Below are 24,460 nucleotides of genomic sequence, written 5' to 3'. Positions count from 1 at the left end.
GGGATATAAGGAAGCAGACATTTCCAAAAGTACCCTGGACCCCAGCTGTTAAGGGAATTGTAAATTAATGCAGTGAATGCAATATTAGGGGCACTGCATTTGGACTCGAATTCAAGATTTGATTTGATTGGTTATTATATTTCTATGCTGCTTTTCGTTCAACTGAATCTCAAAGCGGCTTGCAAACAATAAATAACAACAACAACAACAACAACAACACGATAGAACATAATGGATCATCACAAATGCAGCGTAGAGAATAATTAACAAATCATCAACAAATCAACAATTACAATCTGTAAAACATTGTTGGCGAAACAACAACTAAAAAATAAGCTAAAGTTCACAATTATAGCAAAAGTCCTATTATATGATTCACAAATCAGTCCGTTTATAATCTATAAAACAATATTAACAACACGAGCAAAATAGGAACCGAAAAATAAACTAAGCACACACTCTCTCCACCCCCACTCTTTCACTGTTTATTACTGAAGGACACGGCATATTTAATAATAAAGCAACAAATAGAATTATAATGCACTCAAAGCAGAAGAACACACAGAAAACAAACCATTGCTCCACAATTTGTTCCCAGGGCCCCACAAAGCATGGAGCCATGCCAGATTTTAGGGTCTTCTATCTTACCTTTCAAAAGCAGTGTAAATTTTGAGGTGTCTCACATTCATCCAGTGCTGGCATAGGCAAACTCGGCCTTCCATATTTTTTGGGACTACAACTCCCATCATCCGTAGCTAACAGGACCAGTGGTCAGGGATGATGGGAGTTGTAGTCCCAAAAAAATATGGAGGGCCGAGTTTGCCTATGCCTGCTCCAGTGTCTGAAGCTTTTGGTCCAGTGCAAAGATGTGGGACCCCTTGTGGGGAGCTGCTTCTCTCTCCCCCCACTCCCAAATATCATGCAGCTAACAATATTCAGAATAGGGGCTTCTGGGCTGCACTGACACAAAAGCCTTGCCCTGCTTTGCTGCTCCTTCAGAGCAGGATGAAAAGAGGCAGCGAGGAGAGAAAAAGGAAAGAATTGAGGGGGGTAGAGAAAGAGAGAGAGGAGTTTTCCCGATTACCAAAAAGTCAGAGTAGGCACCGGCGTATTGAGCCCCATGCCTTTTAGGGGCCCCGCTACAACGGATCAAAACAATATTGATTTAATATTGATTTGATCTTGAAAGAACATGACAACCAAGCTTTCTTAGTCCAGTGTTTTGTGTAATAAAATTGGTGTATTAAAATGGTTGGTTGGTAAAAGTATTAGGAGAAAATTTGAGAGGGGTGCCCCCCCTATTTCGACTGCCTAGGGGGCTCCATAGAGTTTAATCTGGCACTAGAGAGGGGGGGGGAATAGGGGAGATACGGGACGAACTGCGTCCTGTATTGCATCAATACAGGTCACAGCATTTTACACTCAAATAAGGGACAACCCTGTACAGTGGTACCTTGGTTCTCAAACTTAATCCGTTCCGGGAGTCCGTTCGACTCCCGAAACCGTTCGAAAACCAAGGTGCAGCTTCCAATTGGCTGCAGGAACTTCCTTCACTCAATCGGAAGCTGCAGAAGCCACGCTGGACTTTTTGGCTTCCGAAAAACATTCACAAACCGGCACACTCACTTCCGGGTTTGCGGCGTTCAGGAGCCGATTTGTTTGGGAGCCAAGCCGTTCGGGAACCAAGATACCACTGTATTATGCCAGACAGGTGGCAACCCAAGCTGCTAGTCTCTGCCCCCTAAAGGAGTCTGTCACTCTGCCTCATGGCAGGGCTAATACAGATGTTGCAGGATTATGGGAATTGTAGTCCAGGAGCCTCGAGAAGGCCACAAATCCCTCACCGCTGGGCGGACCAAAAGTTCACTTCTTGTGCATGACTCTGCTTCCAGGAGCGACTAGCCAGAATCCACATTAGGAAGCATGCAAACAAGGCAGGAAGGCAATCGATTCCATGGAATGGGGCTGAACTCTGGAAACTCTTGTGCTCCAGCTTTTGCGCGTTCACCACACAGGCTTGTGGCAAAGGGTTGCAATCACCTTTGTCTCTAGAGCATGGGGGGCTGCCGTTCATCCTGGCTCTGAGCTCTGCAGGCCTCTGTATCAGCGTACGGAGTCCGTGGTCCCCTGGGGTACCTGATCAGATCAAATTTATTACAGCTATAAGCTCATACAGGGGTACCTGACAACCAAGACTGAAGGTTGGCCACACACCACAGCCTTCTGGTGAGCCTCAGATCCTTGTGGACTAGCAACTTGGATCGTCAACATTAAAAAGCTGTAGCTTTTTCTAGGACGGAGATACAGTGCCGGGAAAAGTGTCAACTGCAAAATGATTGTCTTTAAGAGAGGGTCCAAGGCAGGCTACTCAAATTCCCAAGAACCAGGACATTTATTTGTATTTTTCTAACTTTTTCTCAAAGGAGTCCAAGGTGGTATATATGATCTAATCCCGAAGGTTAACATTTCTTCTGGCACAGTGGCAAAAATAGTGTTAGTGGCTAATCTCTCTGTGACCTTCCCTGGTTGCAACAGCTGCCAAGTTACTCACTGGAACAGGAAAAAATGTCATATTCACTTTGACCCGAGAGACTATTAAAATCCCAATGAAAGAAGGACTGGCTTATGAAGATGATGGAATATACCCAACCAACATTTATGTAATGAAAATAAGTACGTCCTATTCAACAACAGCAACATATTATATGTAATTTTATAATATCATATTATATTATATTACAATATAATAATTATGATATGATATGATAAAGAGGTAAAGGTACCCCTGACCGTTAGGTCCAGTCGTGGGCGACTCTGGGGTTGCATGCTCATCTCGCTCTATAGGCCAAGGGAGCCGGCGTCTGTCTGCCGGAGCGGTACCTATTTATCTACTTGCACTTTGACGTGCTTTCGAACTGCTAGGTGGGCAGGAGCTGGGACCGAACAACGGGAGCTCACCCCATCGGAGGGATTCGAACCACCGACCTTCTGATCGGCAAGCTCTAGGCTCTGTGGTTTAGACCACAACACCACCCGCGTCCCAATGATATATGATATGATAATAACTATTATTTTTTATTATAACTATAAAATAAATATAATATGGTAATCTTAATAGTAATAATGTATTATTATTATTATTATTATTATTATTATTATTATTATTATTATTGGTCCCTTCCAACTTATGATTCTTTGTCTATATCCCACAGTGGAGAGAAATGCAAATAATATTTCTATGTCTATTATTTATACCTCACCCATCTGACTGGTTTGCCCCAGCCCTCCTAGCAGTGTCCAACATGTATAAAAACACAATAAAACAGAGGGCTGGGGTATATGAACTCCATCCCCTCCAGCATTTCTCCAATAAAAACAGGGGCGTCCTAAGGAAAAGCGGGACATTCCGGCATCAAATCAAAAACGGCTTCTGTAAATTCGGGAACTGTCCCTGGGAAATAGGGGCACTTGGAGGGTCTGAACTTGGCAACCCTAGCTGTCAGCGGAACTGAAGTCCAAAAGAAAGTGGGCAGCACCAGGCTGGCAAGTCCTGGTTTGAATAGCACCTTTTGTCCATTTCATTGTGATTGGCGTCTGTTTTACAGAAACCCCTTTGCTGCTGTTTTTTGGTACACGAAAAGAGCAGTGCATAAAAACTCCAAATAAGTAAATAAGATGCCAACCTGTTATAAGAAAAAACAACAACCTGCTCCTTTTCCCCTTATGGGGTATGCAAGAGCCCGTATAGAGTCCTTACGTAGGTTCTCTATCAACAGGAGAAAATAACAGAGGCCAACCAGAGAGTATTGAGAAGCAAAGCAGCTAGTAAGCATGATCTTTATTAAACTGTTGCAACAGGGTCCCCCGCTCACCCCACGCAGGGAGGGAGGAGAGGAACCCAGAACATTGGTGTGCAAAATCTTACATAGGCTTTTGAAATTGCCTCTCCTGTAGCTCAAGACCACCCCCCAAAACATCATGCACACATCACAGAAAGAGGTGGTCCCCAGCAGAAATTTGTGTATGTTGCTTCTCTTCTGTCTGCCAGGATAACTGATAAAAAGGTAAAGGGACCCCTGACCATTAGGTCCAGTCGTGACCGACTCTGGGGTTGTGCGCTCATCTCGCATTATTGGCCAAGGGAGCCGGCGTATATCTTCCAGGTCATGTGGCCAGCATGACAAAGCCGCTTCTGGCAAACCAGAGCAGCACACGGAAACGCCGTTTACCTTCCCGCTGTAGCGGTTCCTATTTATCTACTTGCATTTTGACGCGCTTTCAAACTGCTAGGTTGGCAGGAGCTGGGACCAAGCAACGGGAGCTCACCCGGTCGCAGGGATTCGAACCGCCGACCTTCTGATCAGCAAGCCCTAGGCTCAGTGGTTTAACCACAGCGCCACCTGGGTCCCTAGGATAACTGATAAAGCCTTATTATTATCTGATTGCCTTTTCTGGGTAGCCTGGCCATTCCTTGGAGATGGTAAATACTTAAAAAAGCCAATGCAATTCTGGGCTGCATCAATAGGAGTATAGCATCTAGATCAAGGGAAGTAATAGTACCACTGTATTCTGCTCTGGTCAGACCTCACCTGGAGTACTGTGTCCAGTTCTGGGCACCACAGTTCAAGAAGGATACTGACAAGCTGGAACGTGTCCAGAGGAGGGCAACCAAAATGGTCAAAGGCCTGGAAACGATGCCTTATGAGGAACAGCTTAGGGAGCTGGGTATGTTTAGCCTGGAGAAGAGAAGGTTAAGGGGTGATATGATAGCCATGTTCAAATATATAAAAGGATGTCATATGGAGGAGGGAGAAAGGTTGTTTTCTGCTGCTCCAGAGAAGCGGACACGGAGCAATGGATTCAAACTACAAGAAAGACGATTCCACCTAAACATTAGGAAGAACTTCCTGACAGTAAGAGCTGTTCGGCAGTGGAATTTGCTGCCATGGAGTGTGGTAGAGTCTCCTTCTTTGGAGGTCTTTAAGCAGAGGCTTGACAGGCATATGTCAAGAATGCTTTGATGGTGTTTCCTGCTTGGCAGGGGGTTGGACTGGATGGCCCTTGTGGTCTCTTCCAACTCGATGATTCTATGATTCTAGTTCCTGAATCTGTTACGCACATTGAGAGTGTGCTCAGCTCAACAGATACTAGCCAGACTGTATTTACAGGGAGGTGTAAGCCCCTACAGTGCAAAGACCATTGGAAAGCTTTTCCCATTTCCTTCCCCCTTGCAGAGAAATATTTGAGGCCAATATGGGAGAGTCAAAATGGCTTCAGGATTGTTCTCCTGTACTATTTCAGACACGTGGTTTATATACTCATGTACGTCTTTGCCTTGTACATTTATGAACATTTATTCTATATATATAAGACCTTAGAATACCTATAACACATCCCAAGTATCTCACCCACCCATGAATACTTCACAAACAATGTGGAATCCTAAAGCTGATGGTCAGGGGAAATATATTTACTGGTTGCTACTGGAAGCAGCGTTTGTGATGAGGGGCCATGTGGATTTTGGCCTGGTGTGTGGACGCTCAAGCTGCCATTGCCGTGCGATGTGGCCCTCGGCTCACATGGGCATCTGTTTGCTAAACCGAGAAACTCCAAGGCTGAACCTTGCCTCGAGGGTGGAACCTCTCAGCTGGAAGTGTTTCCCCTTGGAGTGCTTTTGGAAAAGGGTTGTTGTTGTTGTTGTTTAGTCGTTTAGTCGTGTCTGACTCTTCGTGACCCCATGGACCATAGCACACCAGGCACTCCTGTCTTGCACTGCCTCCCGCAGTTTGGTCAGACTCATGTTGGTAGCTTCGAGAACACTGTCCAACCATCTCGGCCTCTGTTGTCCCCTTCTCCTAGTGCCCTCCATCTTTCCCAACATCAGGGTCTTTTCCAGGGAGTCTTCTCTTCTCATGAGGTGGCCAAAGTATTGGAGCCTTAGCTTCACGATCTGTCCTTCAACCCACTCAGGGTTGATTTCCTTCAGAATGGATAGGTTTGATCTTCTTGCAGTCCATGGGACTCTCAAGCGTCTCCTCCAGCACCATAATTCAAAAGCATCAATTCTTCGGCGATCAGCCTTCTTTATGGTCCAGCTCTCACTTCCATACATCACTACTGGGAAAACCATAGCTTCCCAGTAGTGATGTATGGAAGTGAGAGCTGGACCATAAAGAAGGCTGATCGCCGAAGAATTGATGCTTTTGAATTATGGTGCTGGAGGAGACTCTTGAGAGTCCCATGGAAAAGGGTTAAATGTTGCAAAGGAGTCACATCACAATCGGGGCATTTGGAACAGGGGGTTGGACTAGAGGACCTCTGAGGTGCCTTCCCACTCTACGATTCTTTGATTCTAGAGTTTTTTTTAATTATCCGTTTCCCCCAAAAGAGGTAAATCAAGGTTAAATTGGGAACTGGGCACTGTGGAAAATTTATGTGCCCAAAAAGCACCCTACACACACCTGGGAGCACTTTCAACTACAGGTGTGTGTCTGGGGGGGGGGGTAATTTGGGTCACAGCCAATGGATATCAATGGGGTCTGAAGCCCTCTGCTCTGTTTGAGCTCTGTGGTGGGGATGATTCAACAACCCCTTCACATTGCATGGAAGCTTGGCAGAGACGAAAGGAAACTTTGTGGGTCCTCCTCGCTTATCGAGGCAGGTGCTGCGTTCCCCAAAGCATCAATCAGGGAAAGGGGTTGGAAGTGTCAGCCCTTTTCCCGACAGAGCTGTGGGAAGGAGGGCGGCTGGCGGAGGCTGGTCCCTGCGGCCATATCAGCCACGCTCAAGCCAACGTTTACACTGTGGATGGTATATAAGACGCCCTGGGGAGCCACCCCAGTTCCTAGTGGCTATCCCGTCTTGGCCAAAATGAGGAGTCTCCTGTTGTTTGGTGCCCTTCTGGCTGTTGCGCTCGGCACCGAGACCTTTGTGGGGTACGTAGACTCAATCCGCATCGTGATTTACCTACCTCCCACTTTCCATCTCCAGGTAGCAGAGACAGACAGACAGACAGACAGATGGAATAATCCAGGGAAATGGAAAAACATGAGTTGTTTTTGTGTGTGTTGTTGTTGTTGTTTTATTTGAACCAACCTGCAGCTGGTTCTGCGTTTTATTTTATAGGTTTTGTTTCCCACATTTCATTTCATTTTTTTAATATATAATTTTTAGTTGATTTTTAAAAAGTATAAACATGTAACAAAAAACAATTCCAAATCCAAATGTTGAGATTATTCTGAATCTCCTGACTCCCCCCCCCCCTTCCATGGGTCCTGATAATAATATTTGCAACTGCACATCAATACTTATCCAAATTTAGTCCTTCTAACTTACCCATTCTTTCTGTTGCTTTACAAGTGTGGTTAAAATCCTGCTGATGTTTTAACCTGCTTACAGTGGTCTCGTAAATCAATGACAAACCTTTCTCATTCTTTCCTAAAGTTCTTGCCTTCTTGATTTCTGAGCTTTCCAGTTAATTTCCCATTTCGGCATAATCCATCAGTTTGGTCGAAGCATGACTTGTTTTTAATCCCCAGGATCTCAAAGAGAGAGGGCTGTAACTCGGGGTGGGTGGGGTTCAGCCTCTGCCACATTTGGTTATAACACAGATGGGGAAACTGAGGCTCCAGCTGTCAGCAGCCAGCATAGTCTACAGCCAGAGATGAGGGAATTTGTAGTCCACCAACATCTGGAGGCAAAGAACATCAGAAGCAAAGAATCACAGAATGGTAGAGTTGGAAGGGACCCCAATGGGTCATCTAGTCCAACCCCCTGCAATGCAGGGCTCTCAACACATGATTCCCCATCCAATTGGAAACTGGACCAGATCCTGCTTAGCTTTGCAAATGTGCAATTTTATTGCTGCACCGTTCGCCAGCACCCTTGGGAGATTCAGGATGTTGGGTGACTCGGGGCAGATAAAAGTCTTTCTTGCTCTGCCGTAAGGCTAGAACTCAAGGACACCCAGCAAAGCTGGATTTTGGAAGATTCAGGATAGGCAAAAAAAGTTCTTTATGCAGTGTGCAGTGAAACTGTGGAACTCCCTCCCACAGGAGGCAGTGATGGCCACCAGCCTAGAAGGCATTAAACAAGGATTATGCCGATTCACGGAAGGAGAGGGCATCAGGCGAAAGGGACCACCACGTAATTTTTCCATTGCCAGATTTTAACATTAATGGCCACAAATTGCTCAGACGAGTGTTCATTTTCTCAGCTGATGTATATTAAAAATCCCAACAGAACAACTATGCAACAAAGCAGGCTGGATGCCTTGTCTCTGCTAAGTATAGAAGCAGACGTGTTACATAATTTTAGCTTTGAGGATCTGATCAAAGACTTTGCAGTTACAAAAAGGAGGAGGAAAATTTTCAAATGTGAATAAAGTGGAAGTATAAAAAAGTAAACATTATTTTCCATCTTATTGTAGGTTTTGCTTCATTTTGAAAATTTTAATTTTATTTTATGGTTCATTATTGTTTACTGTATATTTTGAATTAGATACATATGGGGACACTAAAATATAATATATAATAATTATTATATTATATTATATTATAATCTTTAAAGTGCTAAGGGTCTTAATCTGGCCCTGCCTGCACCCTTTTGTAAGTAACAACTGAAAGAGCAGCTGTATTGGAGGCAGTTCTTTGATATCTGTTTCATAGCTTGAGGTGAAATTCTTTTTGCATCTGCTGAAGAAAGCAGCACTACAGCGGCACCTAGTGACGGAACACAAGTATTACAGCTGTAATTTGAAGAAGTGTATTTGAAGAAGTGTGCATGCACACGAAAGCTCATACCTGTGACAAACTTAGTTGGTCTCTAAGGTGCTACTGGAAGGATTTTTTTATTTTGTTTTGACTGCGTCAGACCAACACGGCTACCTACCTGTAACTAGCTGTAATTTAGATCATCAACTAAAGCAGGGGTCAGCGAACTTTTTCAGCAGGGGGTCCACTGTCCCTCAGACCTTGTGGGGGGCCAAGCTATATTGTAAGGGGGAACCTCTGACATATATTTTGAAAAGAAAGAAAGAAAAAAGAACAAATTCCTCTGCCCCACAAATAACCCAGAGATGCATTTTAAAGAAAAGGACACATTCTACTCATGTAAAAACACACTGATTCCTGGACAATTTGCGGGCCGGATTGAGAAGGCGATTGGGCCACATCCGCCCCCCCCCCAGGCTTTACGAACTAAAGCAAGTATATTGGTCATTGGGGAGGACCTGGGGGACATACATTCACCTGTCCCATATTATCATGTAGTATCATTCATGTTGCTTTAAAACAAAGATTAAGTAGTTGCGCGTATGTTTATACGAAATGCTTAGTGGAAGTGGTCAATTATCTGACTTGGTCCTGCTTAAAACCATTGACTGTAAAAGGTCTAGAATTCAAATTTAATCCTAATTTCTTGTTTAATTATTTCTCCAGTAAATTAATGAAAGACATTTGTGAATCCAAACTGATAGGTGGGTTTTCAGCCAAATCACAGTTTCAAGTATTGCTTGCTTTGTAAAGCTGTGGGAGAGGCATACATTACAGCAAAATCAAGTTAATGTGTTTTAATCAGCTACTGACAAACCAAATCATCTCTTCAAAAAGCAACTGAGATTTATAAATCACTTTATATTTCAAAAATAAAAGTTCCCTCCCTCCCCCGCTCCCTTTCCCTCTCACCCCCTCCTCCCTCCCTCCCTCCCTTCTCTGTCTCTTCCTTTCCTCTCCCTCCCCCCTCTCTCCTTCCTTCCTTCCTTCCTTCCTTCCTTCCTTCCTTCCTTCCTTCCTTCCTTCCTTCCTTCCTTCCTTCCTTCCCCACCCTGCACTATTATTCTGTGGTAGCAGGACTGCCACTGCTTTGGAACATGTAGCAGAGATCATGGTTACAAGGAACAGGGCCGTCTTAAGCGCCCCTCGCCCTGTTTCCCAGCGCGGTGGGCGGGCGGGCGCAGCGCACGGCGCGGCTGCCACAGGCGCTGCTGCGTGGCGGGCGGGCGGGCGGGCACAGCGCGGTTGCTGTGGGTGCAGCTGCACGGCGGACCGGCGGACTGGCCGGCCAGCGGGAGGGCGCAGCTTGCGCCGCCCCCCTGGCGGGCTGGCGCCGTGGTGCCCTGTGCCACCCAGCCTGGCCGTAGGGCCGGCCCTGACAAGGAACAGGTTGGATGTGAAATACATCTGGGTTTGAAATATGATTGGGGGGGTGGGGCGCCAGAAGGTGATCTCGCCTAGGGCGCAAGAAACCCTAGCACCGGCCCTGCCCATTCTACCAATGCTGCCTGCTTAGACAACCAGCAAGCACAGAAGCCTGTGGGGGAAATCCAGCTAGCCAGCCACAGAATGACAACCACGTTTGTCCTTCCTGAAAGCCCATTGTCAAGGGTGCTATTTGACGGTGGCAAAGGCTCACAGAACTTGTCTCTGCAGTCACCAGGTGCTGAGGATATTTGCTGCAGATGAGTTCCAAGTGGAGAAGGTGAAGGAGCTGGAAGCTCTCGAGCATCTTCAGGTAATGCCGAGGAGCAGAGCTGCAGGTGGGGTTGTTTATCTCTGTTTGATGTAACCCCTTGCCACGGACTGGTTGGATGAAGGGGAGCGGTGGGAGCCACCAGCTGGGGAACCCCAAGGGAAGAAGGCTCAGAGCCCGGGGAATGTTGGCGGGATGACATGAGTGGTCAGGGGGAGAAGAGGGAGAAGACTGGGGGGAGGAGGTGTCGGAAGCAGAAGAGGCAACAGGGCTTAGTGAGCTGGGAGAGGCTGTGTCAGAGAGCAGTCCAGAATCAGAGGCAGAATCAGAGGCTGGAGAGGAGGAGGGCTGAGAGGCAGAGATGAGTCAGGCTGGTGAAGAAGACAGGGAGAAGACAGGGAGACTAGCTCCCCTGCCTCTGGTCTCCCAGAACCAGGAGAGGGATGAAGTAAGAGGAGCAAAGGCAGGTATGCTGGCATAGTCTCAAATTGCTTGGTGTCACGGTCTGGTCGGCGGACGGTTGAAGCCCTGGCTGAGGACGTCAGGACCAGAGGCAAGATGGTGGTGTAGAAGCAGGAACAGGTGCAGGGTTGAGGGTCCAGCAGCAGGCAGTTGCAGGGTCAAGGAGCAAGGCAGAGGCGAAGGTCTGGGAGTCAAGGAGCAAAGCGTTGGCAAGGCAAAGGTCCAAGGGTCGAGGATCAAGGCATCGGCAAGGCAGAGGTCCAAGGGTCGAGGATCAAGGCATCGGCAAAGGTCCAAGGAGCAAGGCGTCGGCAAGGCAAGGGTCCAAGGAGCAAGAGGCCAGATGCAACCAGGCAGGGATAGCGTTGCTGTGGCAAAGAGCTGAAGGGAAATGCTGAGCTTTTATCCCTCCCAGCTCCTGCCACCAGGTGCAGTGAGGTATCAAGTGGCCTCACCTGAGTGGCCACTCCTTGCCTCTCCAGCACAAGCTGAGGCCTCACCTGAGTGGCCACTCCTTGCTTCTCCAGCACAAGCTGAGGCAGGCCCCAGTCCTGCAAAGCACTACAGGCCCCAGAGCCTGACTCCTGCCCATACTCCTGACACTTGGGAACAACCCTGAGGAGGAGGAGACTTAGGCAGCTGTGGGAAGGAGGGGACCTTCAGTCCCCACAACTGCCCCATGGAGCAAGATCTACTGGGATGAATTGCTGTGCTCACTAGGCCTTCCCTCCTGAGTCTATCTTGTGTCCATGAATAAAGACTTGACTTCACTGATGCCGTGTGATTTATTGCCTGACCCTTGCTCCTGACATCCACCCTGGGACCTTACAGTGAATGGCAGCAGAATGGAGGGAAGGATAGGCAGATAGATACCGTATTGGGCCGAATATAAGCCGCACCCACAAATAAGCCGCACCTTTGGAATTCAAGGGGGGGGGGTGTGGAGAAACAATACCCAAATATAAGCCGTTCCCTTAAAATTGGGTTACAGGCTGAAAATCGCTGCGGTTAGCAGAATTGCAACTCTGAGCCAATTTAAGCTTTTGATCTTGCAAGCCCGCAAAAGTTACTGTACAATCGCTAAAATCGCAAATCGCTATTCAATTGCTACAATTCCACAGGCACTCGCACCCGCAAATGGCAAATGAACAATCTCAAGCTCGCAAATCGGCAATAAAACATTTTTTTGGTTCCTTTTTACCGTATGCCTGTTTCAACAGCGATAGCGTAAAAGCCAATTTTTGTAAGGCCACGAATTTAAGCCATACTTTAACTTTTCATAGTCGGAATTTTTTTTGGGGGGGGGGTAGATAAGGACTGTAACTCAGTGAGCAGAACCTCTGATTGCATGCAAAAGGTTCCTGGTTCAATCCCCAGAATCTCCAGGAAGGGCTAGGAATGTTCCGTCTGAAACCCTGGGCAGCTGCTGCCAGTCAGTGTAGACAATACTGAGCTAGATGGACCAATGGTCTGACTCAATATAAGGCAGCTCCCTAGGTTCCACAGCCAGCAAGGCAATTCTTACATTATTGCACCACAGGAGAGATCACAAAACATACGCAATGGATTCAAACTACAGGTACAAGAAAGAAGATTCCACCTAAACATTAGGAAGAACTTCCTGACAGTAAGAGCTGTTTGGCAGTGGAATTTGCTACCAAGGAGTGTGGTGGAGTCTCCTTCTTTGGAGGTCTTTAAGCGGAGGCTTGACAGGCATATGTCAGGAATGCTTTGATGGTGTTTCCTGCTTGGCAGGGGGTTGGACTGGACGGCCCTTGTGGTCTCTTCCAACTCTATGATTCTATGATTCTATAATTCTACGCCATACACATATATTAAATTAATGCCTTTCTTCTCCAGCTGGATTTCTGGCGCCACCCAGTTCACTCTGAGTTCCCCATAGACGTGCGCATCCCATTCGACAGCCTCCAAGGAGTCAAGGTGTTCCTGGAATCCAACGGCATCCGTTATTCCATCATGATCGAGGACCTTCAGGTCAGTGACCTGCACAGATGACAAGGGAAACAGGTGCAGGTGTGTGTGGCCTTCAAAGCAGGCCTGGCCCAGTTCTATCCTTCAAGACCTCACTTCTACCACCATCTAATGGTAGGGTCGACCCTGCTGTATAAACCTGTGTGTTGTCAGCCCTGAGACCTGATATCAGGGCCGGCTGCATGTTCTTGAGGGACCTCAGGCAAGCCTCCCCTCACAGGCACCTTTCCCTGACTGAGTCTACCTTCTCACTGCCACTATCATACAGGAGACAAACCTATTTAACCCCGGCTGTGTACACACTACAATTAATCCTGAGCACGGTAGTTTATCTATCACGGAGTTATAATTCCCAGCAACGCTTAACAAACTATGGTGCCCAGAATTTTTTGAGGGGAAAAATGTGTTTCTTTACATAATACTTTAAAAGTATTATGTGTAGGCTGTCCAAATCATTGACACCTCGGATATATGCTGTGTACAAACACCCGTTTCCACTGGAAGAGTTCAAAGGCTTTATTCATGCAGGAGCAGGAACTACGTATTTAAAGGTTATAAGAGAGTACCACAAAATGGCTCAGCTTTTAGACTCAGCTTTTAGGGGCAGAGTTAACTTAGAGATTTCACAAGTAAGTGCTGGCTAGGTTGCTAGACAAACCATGGGCTCATGTGGTTTAAAGTAACATGTGCATTAGCTACAAACTCAATAAAAGGGAGTGTACTTTTCTCCAACAACCCCCACTCCTCCCTGACTCTTCCCATTGTCCCTTCCAGTCATTGGTGGATGAGGAGAAGCTTTCCATGTCCCGCCAACATTTTATGCCCCGGTCGATTGAGACATTTAACTATGCTTCTTACCACAGTCTGGATGAGGTGAGTGAAATAAATGCATACTTGTTGTAACTGCAAATATCCCATTTCAATGTGGTTCTTTTGTATGGTGAGCAAAAACAGGAGTTTTAGGAGAGGGTAAAAATATTTCCAGCTAATGCTTTGATAGCAGAAATACCTATCACTTTTTGTTGCTGCTTTAGGTACACTTCACCTCTCCTGTTTATTGCTTCCTGAACTTGTAATCTCATTGGATGAGATGGGATGATGTCATGACTATGCTATAGTCAAACAGGTTTGCCAATGTGGGGACAACACTGAGGGTTAACCAAGCCACTTAAGAGCGAGGGCATTGCTTCCTGGGCTTATCACTTCACCAGTCCAAGCCAATCAGAGACCACACAGTGAATAGGATGTGTAAATAGCCAATCAGGGGAGGTTACGTCGTGACATCACCTTGGGCAAAGTCAACTGAGAGAGCAAGCAAGAGAGGGCAATGGTAGTGGATAGGCGAACATTTTTGCAAGTGATATCAAAATGTCATCAAACAAGGGGGATGCTTTTCAAGCTGCGGAGGACAGTCCAGAGGGAAAGATAAAAGTGGTATATAAATGTAATAAATAAGAAGAGATGGCAGCTGTCATCATTTTGGGGGGGGGGTTAGTAATGGTCTCTCCACTCCATGGCACAGGGTATGTGCAAGTCAGGTGAGTTAGCCCACCCCACAATTAAATTGACTAACATTGCCGCGTAGAACACAAGGGAAAATAAAGCCCTCATTTCAGGGATTTCTGGAGTCTTGACGGTTGCTTTCTTGAGGCAGAATTTCAGAACAGACTCGTACTGAGACACACACAGGCACACTTCACTCCAGCCCTCTCTCTCTCTCTCCACTAGATCTACGATTTCATGGACCTCCTGGTGGGTGAAAACCCCAAACTGGCCAGTAAAATCCAGATTGGGAAGAGTTACGAGGGCCGCCCGATCAACATCTTGAAGGTAACTCACTTCTGGGGCATTTGGAGAAGCAAACATAAATTTCAACTCCTGACCTTCCCACGCCATGCAGGAGGTAGAACTCCCACATCTCTAACACATACGGATATAATGTGTTAATATTTTGGCCGTTAAATGTTGGATCTCCAACATGGCACCTGTGGGCACCCTGACTTCTTCAAATACTTCCTTCTGGCATTCAATGGGACCATTATCCCTCCTAATTTTTTATGTTTTGAGAAATTGTTTTTTGGGAGGTTGGTTTTTTGGGGTGTTATTTTTGTCATTGTCCCCCCCCCCGTTGTTTCAAGAGTGTGTGGTGTGTGTTTCAAGCACCACCAATTCTCCTTCTGTGAAATGGGCATTTTGTGGCATGCGTAAAATTTCCTTAGATTTTCAAATGTGCCCCCAGGCTCCAAAGAACTGGGATCTTGCTTTAGGGAATTGTGAGGTTTAACAAAGTGCTCAGATTGATGGGCCTGGATGCTAAGATGCCACTCTCAGTACCCAGCATTCCTAGGGAGCTTGCAGGCCCATGGCTGCAAGGGCCCTGCCCTTGGCTCCCTTAATTCACACACCATCCCTCTGATCAAAAGCAGGAGGCTCATTTTTTCATCCCAAGCTCTCGCGGGAGCCAGCTGATTTGTGTGAGAGTGCAAGAACAAAAAGCGAGTGTGTTTTGGACCAGTGCTCTGGCACAAGCCAGCGGACTCATGCCAGAGTGCTTGATCAAAAAACGGGACATTCCAGGACCCAGTTAAAAGCCAGGAATGGCTTCTGTAATTCTGGGATGCCCTGTTCAAATTGGGACGGCTGAGGGGCACACATGTAGCTGAATACCAGTGTCACTTTTCCGGTCATTGTGTGTCATTAAAAGGATGCCCAAGACCTCAAGACCCAGCTCCCCAACTGCATGGGGCAAGTGTGGAGGACTCCCTGGTCCTGAATGGGGCAACTGTGCCCCTGAAGGACCAGGTGCGCAGCCTGGGAGTCATTTTCGACTCACAGCTGTCCATGGAGGCACAGGTCAATTCTGTGTCCAGGGCAGCTGTCTATCAGCTCCATCTGGTACGCAGGCTGAGACCCTACCTGCCTGCAGACTGTCTAGCCAGAGTGGTGCATGCTCTAGTTATCTCCCGCTTGGAGTACTGCAATGCGCTCTACGTGGGGCTGCCTTTGAAGGTGACTCGGAAACTACAACTAATCCAGAATGCGGCAGCTAGACTGGTGACTGGGAGCGGCCACCGAGAGCACATAACACCGGTCTTTAAAGACCTACATTGACGCCCAGTACGTTTCCGAGCACAATTCAAAGTGTTGGTGCTGACCTTTAAAGCCCTAAATGGCCTCGGTCCAGTATACCTGAAGGAGCGTCTCCACCTCCATCATTCTGCCCGGACACTGAGGTCCAGCACCGAGGGCCTTCTGGCGGTTCCCTCATTGCGAGAAGCCAAGTTGCAGGGAACTAGGCAGAGGGCCTTCTCGGTGGTGGCGCCTGCCCTGTGGAACGCCCTCCCAACAGATGTCAAAGAGGAAAACAACTACCAGACTTTTAGAAGACATCTGAAGGCAGCCCTGTTCAGGGAGGTTTTTAATGTTTAATAGATTACTGTGTTTTATTTTCTGTTGGAACCCGGCCAGATGGGCAGGGTATAAATAATATATTATTATTATTATTATTATTATTATTATTATTATTATTATTATTATTATTATTGCTACAACAGCTGGCAGGGTGGTAGTGGACTTCCCAGAGGTCTCCTTGTTCAGGTGCAGCCCATCAGACTTGGAGACAGCCTTGTGGAGGAGAAGGTAGGAATTGAGATTTCTCTTTCTCCTCTTTCCGCACAGTTCAGCACAGGGGGAAGCAACCGGCCAGCGATCTGGATCGACACCGGCATCCACTCCCGCGAATGGGTGACTCAAGCCAGTGGAGTCTACTTTGCAAAGAAGGTATATATTGGCTGCAATTTAGTCTCAGAGGCACACATTTCATACAGAGGAGGAGGAAGGGCTCAGAGCTCCATCGGTCAACCGCTGGCCAAGAATGAACCGTCCATGTTCAGAGACAGTATACCCGGCGCCAATGCTCTAAGGATTTCACAACTCCGTGGCTGCATTTGTTGTTGTTGTTTAGTCGTCTTAGACGTGTTCGACTCTCCATGACCCCATGAACCAGAGCATGCCTTGGAAACTCTCACTTTCTTCTCAAAGCTTCTCCTTTTTTTTATGTCCATGGAGTTTTCTTGGCAAAATACTGGATTGGATTGGCAGTTCCTTCTCCAGGTGGATCACATTTAGTCTAAAATCTCAGCTGTGACCTGTCTGTCTTGGGTGGCCCTGCACGGCATAGCTCAGGCATCCCCAAACCACGGCCCTCCAGATGTTTTGGGCTACAACTCCCATGATCCCTAGCTAACAGGTCAGGGATGATGGGAATTGTAGTCCAAAACATCTGGCGGGCCGAAGTTTGGGGATGCCCTGGCATAGCTCATAGCTTCTTGGAGTTATTCAAGCCCCTTTGCCACAACAAGGCCGTGATCCATGAAGAGGCCGTGGCTGCATATTCACCACTGAACGCACCCCTCCCAAAGAATCATGGGAACTGTAGTCTACCGCTTAGAGCTACAATTCCTGGCACCATCATAAACTACAGTTCCCAAGATTCTTGGGTGTGGGTGGGTTTTTAATGGTGTGTATGCAGCCAAATGTGTCCTTGTACCAGGGGCACAGAGCCCAACATCCTCAGAATGTCATTGTTTATTTTATGCTAAAAGTTTCTAGTCCTCAGGGCTGCTGAGATAGACTTGGTGTGGAATCTCAGAGGGGGGCAGCAGCAGCTGTCACCAGGATTCTGAGAGAGGAGTGCAGTGTCCATGTCTTGCATTGCCTTGGTCCCTTCCCATGGGAATCCAGAGTGAAGCTGGCTATCCAAAAGTGCAAATACATTCTGGTTGGTTTGTATTTATACCAATCATAGGATTCAAGGCTTGCAGACCTGTTTGATCTCTGACCTTTCTCAGGATAAATTATTAGTTGTATTTATTTTTTCGTTCAGTTTATATCCCATTCTTCCTTCCAGGACAGCAACTGACACATGTAGGCAACATTTAACAAAAATAGTATTATGAGTTTGTATTGAACTACTTTGAGAGTTTGGGTTGATTTACTTGTACGCTGTTGTGTTTATTGATAGGATTATTTTTATGGGAACGCTAATTGCTAATTTTAATGCCCTTTTATAATTCTGAGCTCCTTTGAGCTTAATGGAGCTGTCGGAAAAGCAGCATCCAAATAATAAATCAAATCAAAGGTCTTCTGGAGAAATTAATCTCATCCGCAGTTGTGCTTTCCTTCTCCTAACAATAACAAACACATTTCTCGTCTAGAGTAGATGCTCACTATTTAGCAAAAAAGGTAAAGGTAAAGGGACCCCTGACCATTAGGTCCAGTCGTGACCGACTCTGAGGTTGCGCGCTCATCTCGCATTATTGGCCGAGGGAGCTGGCGTACAGCTTCCAGGTCATGTGGCCAGCATGACAAAGCCACTTCTGGCGAACCAGAGCAGCACACAGAAACGCCGTTTACCTTCTCGCTGTAGCGGTCCCTATTTATCTACTTGCACTTTGACGTGCTTTCGAACTGCTAGGTTGGCAGGAGCTGGGACCAAGCAATGGGAGCTCACCCCGTCACAGGGATTCGAACCACCGACCTTCTGATCAGCAAGCCCTAGGCTCTGTGGTTTAACACACAGCACCACCTGGGTCCCATACTATTTAGCAAACAAAGACTAAATTGAAAAATATGTTATTTATTATTGTTGTTATTATAATTACCACATTTATTACCTGCTCTTCACCAGCAGGTCCGAGGGTGGGTCGCGAGAATATAAAATTCAGAATTAAAAACAGCCCCAGTCTCAAGAATAGGGTGGGTCCTGAAAATGCACCTGTCAGGTGTCAAAGGCCAATGTGGTGTAGTGGTTAGAGCACTGGCCTGGGACCTGGGAGACCAGGGTTCAAATCCCCCCCCACTCAGCTATGTTGCTCACTGGGTGACCTTGGGCCAGTCGCTGCCTCTCAGCCTAACCTACCTCACAGGGCTGTTTTTGGGATTAAATAAGATGGAGAACCATTTATGCCACCTTGAGCTCCTTGGAGGGGAAAAATGGTGGGTTATTAATGAAATAAAGGAAAGATGGATGGAAGGCTGGAAACGAAGCGCGTCTTTGCCTTTGTCTGAAGAAGCCAGACACACCTCTCTCTATGATGGCAGACTCCAAGGCTCTCTAAGTCCTTCTCTTTCATCCTGTTCAGATCCTTGATGGCTACGGCAAGGATGCCTCCCTGACCTCCATCCTGGACAACTTTGACATCTTCCTAGAAATTGTCACAAACCCAGATGGGTTTGCCTTCACCCACTCCAAGGTACAGTATTTCTTTTGCTTTCAAGCCTCTGTGTTTGGAATGAAGTGGATAGATTTAATTAGCACCAACCAGTAATGCATTTAGCTTCAGAAGCAGGCTCTGGAAGTTCTGAACTTTGTTGATGGGCCTTTCCTGGCTGTTGCAGAATCGCTTGTGGAGGAAGACAAGGTCCCGGAACAGCGGGTCATCCTGCATTGGAGTAGACCCCAACAGGAATTGGGACGCAGGATTTGGAGGTAAAGGGCACAGGATTACGTGTGCCCAATTTGGGATGCTGATGTAGGGCAGAGGACTATCACTTGGAGGTAGAGCGCACAAAGGTCATCATTTCAATTCCAGCCTCCAGTTAAGAACACAGGAAGAGTTTGTTGGATCAGGCCAACGGCCCATCTAGTCCAGCATCCTGTTCTCATGGAAGCCACCGAGATGCCTGCTGGAAAACCTCAAGCAGGACCCGAGCACCGTTGGGGATTCCCCAGCTGGCTCCTCCCACCATTCTTCTGTGTCCAACCAGTCCATGACATTCACCATAGTCAGTTTCCTGTCAACTCATTATGGCAAAATGCAAAACTTCCAGCCCCAGACTCCTGGATTGGAGCTAGAGTTCTCCAGCTTGAGTGGCCATCTGTCATGGAGGTTTCAGTTGAGATTCCTGCATTGCAAGGGGTTGGACTAGCTGACCGTCAGGGTCCCTTCAAACTCTGCAGTTCTATGATTCTCAACCAAACGTTGAGGTGTGTGTGATTGGGGGGATGCAGTGCTTGTTTTCTGGGGGGTACACAGGGGTACACATACCCCTAAACATTTTGTGAATCTTTAAACTTTTGTCCGCCTACTGTATTCATTTCTCCCGATTTGAACTACAAAATGGTGATTTTCTTGAGTCAAAATGAGAGTACAGTGGTGCCTCGCTAGACGAATGCCTTGTAAGACGAATTTTTTGCTCAACGAAAAGATTTTTCGAGCGGAGGTTGCCTCGCAAGACGAATTCATTTTGTGAAAAATTCGTCTAGCGAATTGCGGTTTCCCATAGGAATGCATTGAAATTCAATTAATGCGTTCCTATGGGCAAAAAAAAAAATTCAATGCATTCCTATGGGATTCGCTAGATGAATTTTTCGCAAAATGAATTGACTCACAGAACGAATTAGATTTGTCTAGCGAGGCACCACTGTACCCCTAAACATTTTTAAAGAAAAAAAAAGCACTGAGGGGATGAGTGAGCCATGATATTGGTCTCAAACCAACATTTAACTTTAGCGCGAAGAACTTCCCTTATCAATTCCAAGTTGCATGGAACCAGGCAGAGGACCTTCTCGGTGGTGGCGCCTGCCCTGTGGAACGCCCTCCCAACAGATGTCAAAAAGGAAAACAACTACCAGACTTTTAGAAGACATCTGAAGGCAGCCCTGTTCAGGGAGGCTTTTAATGTTTAATAGATTGTGTTTTATTCTTCTGTTGGAAGCCACCCAGAGTGGCTGGGGAGACCCGGCCAGATGGGCGGGGTATAAATAATAAATTATTATTATTATTATTATTATTATTATTATTATTATTATTATTATTAATGTCCAACTCAGTGGGTTATGGAAGGGTTGCATCACCAAAGAGCCTTATCTGAATTCTTCCTGATCTGCAGCAACCAAAGAAACAGTGGTTTTTTTGTGCATTACAGAGGCTGGATCCAGTGGGAATCCTTGCACCGAGACCTACCGTGGACCCTACCCTAACTCTGAGCCCGAAGTGAAAGCCATCGTGGACTTTGTGAAGAGTCACGGCAACATCAAAGCCTTCATCTCCATCCACAGCTACTCTCAGCTTCTCCTTTATCCTTATGGCTACACCAGCAAGAAAGCAGCTGATCAGGCGGAGCTGGTAGGACTTCATGGCTCAGTCTCCTCCCTTGGGGACGCACGCAGTGTCTGTGTGTAAGGAACCAGCAGTAGACCCCCAGAGGGGGCAACTTGTGCAGCTCCTGCTGAATCCCCATTTCAGCTCACTCCACACCCCAACCCAAAACGCTCAGCCTTTGTAAGATCAAATCACTCCTCCACCTCACCACCCAACTGGAGGTGTGTCACTGCCCCACGTTCTCCAATGGACATCCTGTTCCAAAAGCTGGAGAATGAATCCCAAGCTATCAGGGAACCGTCTCCCATCACAGATAAAACCTCTAAACTACTAAACTAAACTACCAAAAAGCCGTCACTTCTGACGGCAGCTGAATGAAACCCAGAGTGATGGGGCTATCTCTAGAGTGACACCTGGGAGACAGCATATAAGGTGTTTTTTCTTGCGAAGTACCACCAAAGCAGGAGGACATACAAAGATAGGGACCCCAAACATTTCCTGTAGGGAAAGAGGAGCTGGCATAGCACAGAGAGGAGAAAACTCTGTACGGAAAAAGCGAAAAGTGCAGAAATTAAAATAGAAGGGGGCAAATTCTCTCCCCACAAGCCTGCATCTTTTAGGTTACCTTTAAGTTATGTAGCAATTCTCATCCCATGAGCTTGACCTCATGTATGGTGTGCTCACGTATGGTTTGTGTGTGTGTGGTACGGAAGTTGTACTTCTCAGGATAGAGCAGGGCTGTGCAGAATTATTAAAACAGCAGAGAGCATTATTGGCTGCTCACTCTCCACCTTAGAACAAATCTACACCACCAGGTGCCATAGAAAAGCACGAGACATATCAAGAGATCCAACGCACCCTGGTCACCATTTCTTTGAGCTCCTGCCATCGGGACGGAGATATAGAACAATGCAGGCAAGAACGAGCCGTCTCAGGAACAGTTTCTTCTCTAGAGCGATTTTGGCCTTAAATGGAAAGCCTGGACTTTGAAGTCATCTTATTTTACTAATTATTTTGTATTATATTTACTGTTTTTAATTACGTTTTGTAATTTTGGATTATGCGGAATGCTTTATCTGAGTGGATGTAGCAACCGAGTAATTTCGTTGTTCCCGCAAGGGGACTATGACAATAAAGATATCTTATCTTATCTCACTTTTTCTTCCTCTCCTTCTGCCCTCGGTTCCCTTCCAGGACGCTCTTGCTCAGAAGGCAGTCGAGGCCCTTACTTCTCTCCATGGAACCGAATACAAATATGGTAGCATCATCACCACCATCTGTAAGTGACCAACCTGAGAAAACAAATGTGGTCCTCCAAGCCACTAGGGGGCAGTCAACTATTTTGAACTGAACTCTACCTTCTCTAAGAGCATAGTTTTCTATGGAGGCTGCAGTACTGGTGATGCTCCAATGCACATCATAGACTCATAGATTCATAGAGTTGGAAGGGACCCTCAGGATCATCTAGCTCAACCCCCTGCAATGCAGGAATAGGCAGCTGTCCCTTATGGGAATCGAACCTGCAACCTTGCTGTTAGCAGCACCATGCTCTAACCAACTGAGCTATCCAGGTGATATAATATCGAACCCATAATATGCTGTGCTACTTGGTTGAAGACTGGCAGGGCTAGTTGTAGATGCAGCAGTTGCTGAGCATGGATGGGCAGGAATCAGGACAGAACTGGTATTTACACAGCATGGTCTACTCACAAAATATGGCTTTCCTGGACATAAGTCTTTTCTACAATTTTTTTTTTAAGGCCAAAAGCAACAGCATTCATTTAGGTTACACCTGCAAGATTCATATGTGGCTGACAGGTGCTCTATACGGGTGAAAAACTAGAGATTCCTGTGTAACGCTTAATTTGCTGACATTTTGCTAGGAGAAAAGAGGTTAGAAGGAGCATGTGGAGGGGACTTGGTTGGGGAGAGATGGATTACGAAGAGCCAAGAGAGGAATTCCCATCCTCTGGATACCAGAAACACCTGGCCTTCCCTGGTTTTGAAGAGCTTCTCTTAAAAGTCTCTCATACATGATCCAGGTTTGCTTCATAACCATGAGGACTAGAAACCCACTTGCTTTTTAGAATGTTGCACATGCTTCTTAAGGCATCATGCTTTTATTATTTCTGAAGTCTAATGTATTCCTAGATGAGATAGCAACCAATCCAGAGTCCCCCCTCTAAGCACGTGTTGAACTGGGTCCAATCCTTATGTCTGCTGAGAACGGCTTGGATGCCAAGCTGCCTAGCAAAGAGGATTAACAGAGTCTACCCCTTTACTTTCAACCAGAACCTCAGCAGTAACGCTGAGTTTCAAAGCATGCACAGGACGGAAATTAAACTTTTCCAGACGGGAAGAGTGGCAAGAGTTGTATGGAAGAGATGTGATGCGGCCGTTTTCTTTTGTGTACCCATTTCCTTGATCTAGACCAAGCAAGTGGTGGAACCATCGACTGGACCTACGAGCAAGGCATCAAATACTCTTACACCTTTGAGCTGCGAGACACAGGCCGTTACGGGTTCATGCTCCCTGCCAGCCAAATCATCCCCACCGCCGAGGAGACATGGCTGGCCCTGATGGTCATCATGGAACACACACGAGATCACCCCTATTAGGGCCAAAGTAGGAGGCTGTCATCTCAGGAGGCAGCTTTGCAACCAACACGCAGGAGCCTCCTTGGTAATAATAATAAATGCTTGGAATGAGTACAGAAGTAGCTTTTCCATTGTCTTACTCTCACAAATCATCCCTTCCAATTTACACACATGCCCTGAACGCTCACTTTTCTCAATCAAAAGAATTTGAGTGATCATAGACTCGTAGAGGTGGCAGGGACCCGGAGGGTGATCTAGTTCAACCCCCCTCTACAATGCAGGAATCATAGCCAAGAAAGGAATGTCCTTTTGAACTTTTCCATGAAAGAGTTTCCTTGCTATTGTGCTAGCTAGCAAGCAAAGCTCCTCGCTTAGAGCAGCCTTGGATAACTCCAAAGGATGTTTCACTTCAGGCTAGTGGCTCAGGAGTACAGTACTTTAAATCAGTGGTCCTCAACCTTGGGCCTCCAGATGTTTTTGGCCTACAACTCCCATGATCCCTAGCTAGCAGGACCAGTGGTCAGGGATGATGGGAACTGTAGTCTCAAAACATCTGGAGGCCCAAGGTTGAGGACCACTGCTTTACATGACCACCTGTGTGTGGTCACTGTTGGGAAAATTTGCAAATTGGGGAGGGGGAATGTTTCCTGTCTGCAAACACTCAACACTTAGGCACCATTTGGTTATCAGCTTATGTAGACTCATTTCGTGTCATTCGAAGAGGACCCCTATCCCTATTTTACCAAACACAAATGCATCTCAAGAGACATTTTGGACCACATCAGCGAAGTCGGGGGGCTCCTTACACACTGCCTAGGGAAGATCACTTTGGTGCTG

At 46.6% G+C, this 24,460-nt stretch overlaps 1 protein-coding gene across 1 annotated transcript; it reads left to right on the top strand.

The window, feature by feature from the left end:
• Window positions 1-6,798: 6,798 nt before the first annotated feature.
• LOC118091153 (carboxypeptidase A1-like) lies at window positions 6,799-23,742 on the top strand. The gene is made up of 11 exons (XM_035127816.3): window positions 6,799-6,935; window positions 10,428-10,509; window positions 12,790-12,924; window positions 13,696-13,794; window positions 14,650-14,751; window positions 16,600-16,701; window positions 19,065-19,175; window positions 19,321-19,411; window positions 20,851-21,050; window positions 22,221-22,305; window positions 23,457-23,742. The coding sequence occupies exons 1-11, from the start codon at window positions 6,808-6,810 to the stop codon at window positions 23,642-23,644; spliced, it is 1,323 nt and encodes a 440-aa protein (XP_034983707.2). The 5' UTR covers window positions 6,799-6,807; the 3' UTR covers window positions 23,645-23,742.
• The last annotated feature ends 718 nt before the right edge of the window (window positions 23,743-24,460 follow it).

The sequence above is a fragment of the Zootoca vivipara genome, chromosome 9 (assembly GCF_965207765.1).
Source record: "Zootoca vivipara chromosome 9, rZooViv2.hap1.1, whole genome shotgun sequence".
NCBI lineage: Eukaryota > Metazoa > Chordata > Lepidosauria > Squamata > Lacertidae > Zootoca > Zootoca vivipara.
This window is presented reverse-complemented; position numbering and strand designations above follow the sequence as displayed.